General features: G+C 43.2%; 1 protein-coding gene across 1 annotated transcript; it reads left to right on the forward strand.

Moving 5' to 3' along the window:
* The first annotated feature begins 435 nt into the window (after nucleotides 1–435).
* Nucleotides 436–4,775, forward strand: LOC131102407 (fibronectin type III domain-containing protein 5b). Its single transcript, XM_058048062.2, has 6 exons — nucleotides 436–782; nucleotides 2,257–2,375; nucleotides 2,580–2,778; nucleotides 3,101–3,190; nucleotides 3,506–3,678; nucleotides 4,327–4,775. The coding sequence occupies exons 1-5, from the start codon at nucleotides 635–637 to the stop codon at nucleotides 3,643–3,645; spliced, it is 696 nt and encodes a 231-aa protein (XP_057904045.1). The 5' UTR covers nucleotides 436–634; the 3' UTR covers nucleotides 3,646–3,678; nucleotides 4,327–4,775.
* The last annotated feature ends 366 nt before the right edge of the window (nucleotides 4,776–5,141 follow it).

Below are 5,141 nucleotides of genomic sequence, written 5' to 3' on the forward strand. Positions count from 1 at the left end.
CAAAACTTTGTTGCGCACTAAAGCTAGATCACACCCCTCGTCAGAAGGTGGCAGGAGGACATTAGAAGCCCTTTAGGCGGGAATTCCGAAAATTGTGATTATATTCTGTTGTTATTATTATTACTTATTTTCGATATATTTAGTAAACCTTCAATGGGAGCATGTATCCAAATGTACAATAGCATATCGTTCTTTTTCCAGACAGACTCAACAGCGCCTCTGCTGGTTGCAGCCACGCACTGCAGTCTGAGACAGGAACATCAGGTGCTTCTACACGACATTAAAAAAAAGAAAATGTTGTCGATAGATTGATCAATTGAAAACAAAGTAACAATACTTTTAATGTTCTTTTCCCACAGAGAAAGGGGACAACAAAGGGAGAGCGAGAGAGAGAGAGAGAGAGAGAGAGAGAGAGCCTCTGCGCCACTTACTTTGCGTTCCGGGCAGCGTTCCATCACAGCAGCTGGACGCTCCTCCTCTTTTCTCCCTTAAAGCCTCCTCCTCCTCCTCATCAGCATCCTCCTTCTCTTACTCCTCCCGTGCGCCTCATTAGTCTCACGCTGCGGCGAGCCTCAGTCGTCGTTTTCCGCCACAAACACGCCGAGCTCGGGACGATGTGTGCCTCCTACGGGGGATGCTCTACACGGGCCACGCAGCGTGGAAAGCCGCGCTAGAAGGAGAAGGAGGAGGAGGAGGAGGAGAAGAAGCGGGAGGGATGGTTGGTTCTTGGTGGATGTCTGTGATCCTGCTGGGCTTCCTGTGCGTGTCCACCGTGAGGGCTGGTGAGTAGATGCTCATCACATGTACACGTGTTGCTGGAGGGAGCACATGTGCCAGGCGGGAACTCTAATTTAGGGGCGCATGTGTGCATCATTCCCTTGGCATCACGTTATTATTACTGCGCTTTGTCATGTGGTGTCGGGTTGCGTTTCATCCAAACTTTCGCTTAAAATTCCAAGATTACATTAAAAGGTGCAAGGGACTGAGCACTTTAACATGAATATAGCACCCCTAGATTTCATTGAAAGGACCCCACTAAAGGTTTTAAGTAGGATAGACATTGGAAAACCCTGATTGGCTTCTCAAGTGCTGCCATATGACGGAGTATTGAAAAATAAATAGATAAATATAATATTAGGACACTGATGTGCCATTTGGGCGGGTATTTATTTTATGAAAGTAAGAAAAAACACAAGGATATATTTAGAATATGAGAAATATGATAAAATGAGTTACCAAAAAGTGGCTAAAATTTATTTTACAAGAACTATGTTGTAATATTACAAATCAGTCATAATTTTACAAAAAAATACATATCATGATAAAAAAATTATTTGACTAAAGCATACTCAAAAATTAAAATTTTTATGAGACGAAAGAGAGACTAAGAATTTTTTTTTAATATTACAAAATATTGTAATTATAAAAAGCTGCCATTTTATTTGCAATAAGCAGTTCTATTGAATTCTACCAAAAAAACATTTTAATGATAATAAAGCCAAGATTTTCAAGCTAAATTTTTTTATAATACAAGAAAAAGAAAACATATTTATGAGAATAAAGTCCCAATATTACAAGAAAAATGCTCATTTATTTGAATAAAGCTGTCGTATTATATTATAACATTCTATTGTCTAATGACAATAAACCCGCAATATAAAAGGAAAATTATAGTTAATAAATAATCAATAACATTGGAAGAAGTCATTTCCCAACGCTTCTTTGCCTTTGTCTCCTGGAAGTCTGACACCTTATCCGACTCGGCCGTGGTGTTTGAAGAGGAATGGCGTCCAAACGCTTGACGCTTGCTGAGGAAACCCCCGGCTGCTCCTGTGTTGTTTGCACCGCATGCTGATGTCAGCACTCCCGATGCATCACATGCATGCCGGAGCGCTGCAGCCGCACGCTCCAAGGAGCCTCCGAGGGGCCACCGAGTGTTTGGCCACCATCCGGAAAATTTGATTCCGCGAGTATTACGCAATCAATTTTGTCCTTGTTGCGCCGAGCTGATGGTGTTAGCATTGAGGAGATGAAGCTGGGAGTGCAGTACATTGTTCTTCACATAATAGCATTATTCGGGAGACAATATGACCGCTCGTCGGATGCTGTGTGGCGCGGTCGTCCTGGCAGCCCTCGGGAGAAAGCCTCCTTATATTATACAAATATCATTTGTCATGGTAAATACGTGCAGCAGGTTTATCTTGTTTGTTGGTTCAGCTGCACTCACAGGTGAACATGATTCTGTCCCCGGTTCAGACGCCCTGCTTTCGGCGCCACTCAATGTGACCGTCAAGGAGATTGAAGTCAACTCGGCCATGGTCACGTGGGAAACACTGGAGGGAGACCCCGTCATCGGATTTGCCATCACTCAACAGGTGTCACACACGCACACGTCCATCTTTGAAGGTGTGATTGCACCACCAAAAATGTCCCAACAGTCACTGGGATAGGCTCTAGCACCCCCTCGACCTTATATAGATGGATGCATTACCTCATTTGCATTTATTTCGAGTTAATATCAAACAAGATATTAACAAGTCCCGCCCTCCTGCATTGTTGTTCCATTCTTGTGTCGGCAGAAGAAGGATGTGCGCACGCTGAGGTTCATCCAGGAAGTGAACACCACCACTCGCTCCTGTGCGTTGTGGGGCCTGGATGAAGACACAGAGTACATCGTCCACGTGCAGAGCATCAGCATGGGGGGCAGCAGCCCGCCCAGCGATCCGGTCCTCTTCAGAACCCCTAAAGAATCGGAGAAACTGGCATCCAAGAGTCCAGGTATAGTGTATGGAAGTAGAAGGCAGCCATATTTGCTGCTTACTTGGGTGTTGTGTCCTGTATCGTCCTCCTCCTTTAATGCAGAGGAAGCTGTTATCTACAGCCGCTTCCAATTTTATCAGGCCCGACCCAGTTAAGAGCAGACACTTCCCCAAATACTAAACGCTCAGGAGCACAAGCGATAAGAGAGAATAATATTTCCAATAGAGGACAGTAGCGACAATATACTTTAAAACATGTTATCACTTCCTGCAGGGGGGCCTGTGACTTTTGTCTGTGACCTTCAGGGGCTTCACACGCTTTGTTTGTCTTCTCTCGCCAGATGAGGTCACGATGGAGGAAGTGGGCCAGGCTGCTCAGTTGCGAGCCGGTGAAGTCATCATCATTGCAGTGGTTCTGGTCATGTGGGCAGGTAAGGACTGAGCGTGGCAATGCATCATGGGTAGAAGGATGCCGCGACTTCATTCAGAGGTCATCTTCTACTTGATATCATTCACAGACTGCCACAGAAGTGTTTGCTAACCAAAACAGCAGCAGCCATTTACCTAAGGGTTCCCTGCATAACCGCATTATGTGTACATTACTTTATTTGCTACATTATATAGCAAATATGCACAAGTATCGACTTCTCGTAATCCACGCCTGGTCCCATCTGCAGTTGAGTAATTAATTGTTTTTTTTTCCCTTCTCCGCAAGTCAGTCACTGTCTGTTTTCTTTGCGTCCCAGGTGTGATCGCGCTGTTTTGTCGTCAGTATGACATCATCAAAGACAACGAGCCCAACAACAACAAAGACAAAGCCAAGAACTCATCGGAGTGCAGCACTCCAGAGCACCCACAGGGGGGGCTACTGCGCAGTAATGTGTAACATCAGTGCTTCAGTAACTGAAGCACAGGACAGGTGAGTCTTTTGATTACAAATTTGGAAAATAAACTTTTTTTTGTCCACCCTCGGCCATCTCTGTGTGGAGTTTGCATGTTCTCCCCATGCATGCGTGGGTTTTCTCCGGGTACTCCGGTTTCCTCCCACATTCCAAAAACATGCTAGGTTAATTGGCGACTCCAAATTGTCCATAGGTATGAATGTGAGTGTGAATGGTTGTTTGTCTATATGTGCCCTGTGATTGGCTGGCGACCAGTCCAGGGTGTACCCCGCCTCTCGCCCAAAGACAGCTGGGATAGGCTCCAGCAGCCCCCGCGACCATCGTGAGGATAAGTGGCCGAAAATAAATGAATGAATGAACTTTTTTTTGGTAGTTTTTTTCCAAAAACACTAGAACAAAAACTCCTGTCTATACCTGAAATTTGCATAAATATGCATTAATTACTGCAAAATTATGGAGAAAAAAAACAAACAAATGTGCATCTGTTTCTGGATCTGCGCCAAAATTAAAACAAGATTGTGCGTAATTCTGCTAACAAATTGGCTAAAATATAATCCTTGAGCGTCTGCATGATAATTACAACAGGATTATATTAGCCAGAGGGATAAAATAGGATTAAGAAAAATGACTCTACAATTTTATACAGTCTATTTTCTCTATTTCAGACCCTGAGAGCCAACAAGCGGCCATGTTAACAGTGAAGAAGCCGTACTGTCCATACATATCACCAAAATCCCTTTCACTTCCTGGGTGCTCGCCCTTTGTGTCACCAGTTTAGTGATGCATCTCCTTCTCTCCTGTGGGCGCCCTTGACATTTCAGGAATAAAACCTGACATTTTCCTTCAACGAGCCAGATGGCGCTCTCATACAACGTGGCAAATTCCGAGGGTGGGAACAAAAGGGATGTGCGCGACTTTTTTTTTTGGTCTGCAAGTTAACGTGTACTCTTGATCGCCACGCAGTTCACACTAAAGGACGTATGGATGGGAATAATGACTCAAATTGAGGCAAAGATGCGAGTGTCCAACAGTGTCTTTTTTTTTTTTTTTTTTTTTTTTTTTACATTGTAGCACTGTTGAGATGAATACATCCATGATTTTTATAAAAGCAAATCCTATACTATCTATATTTGTGTATGAATGACTGTACTATTTAATTTGTGCTGTGAAAAAAAATCCAATCTATACCAAATAATCACTTCAATGCAAAAAAAAAATCTGTATTGATAGTACATTGAAAAACAGTCAACAACCACCCCTACATGCCACAATAAGTAATATTAGGTTAAAAAAAATAGATTGTAGTTTGCTGTGGTGTGCATTCCACATTATTAGGTACACCTGCCTGAACTCCAATGCAACATTTGGCCATATCCATGGTAGAAAATGCTCAATATGAGCATATTATTACATTATTGCATCATTACTGTGGCTAAACCGGATTAAATTGTATGTGAAAACACTGCATGTGTGCCGAGGG

This window comes from Doryrhamphus excisus, linkage group LG7 (assembly GCF_037039965.1).
Source record: "Doryrhamphus excisus strain RoL-2023G ecotype Guam linkage group LG7, RoL_Dexc_Guam_v1.1, whole genome shotgun sequence".
NCBI classification, from domain to species: domain Eukaryota; kingdom Metazoa; phylum Chordata; class Actinopteri; order Syngnathiformes; family Syngnathidae; genus Doryrhamphus; species Doryrhamphus excisus.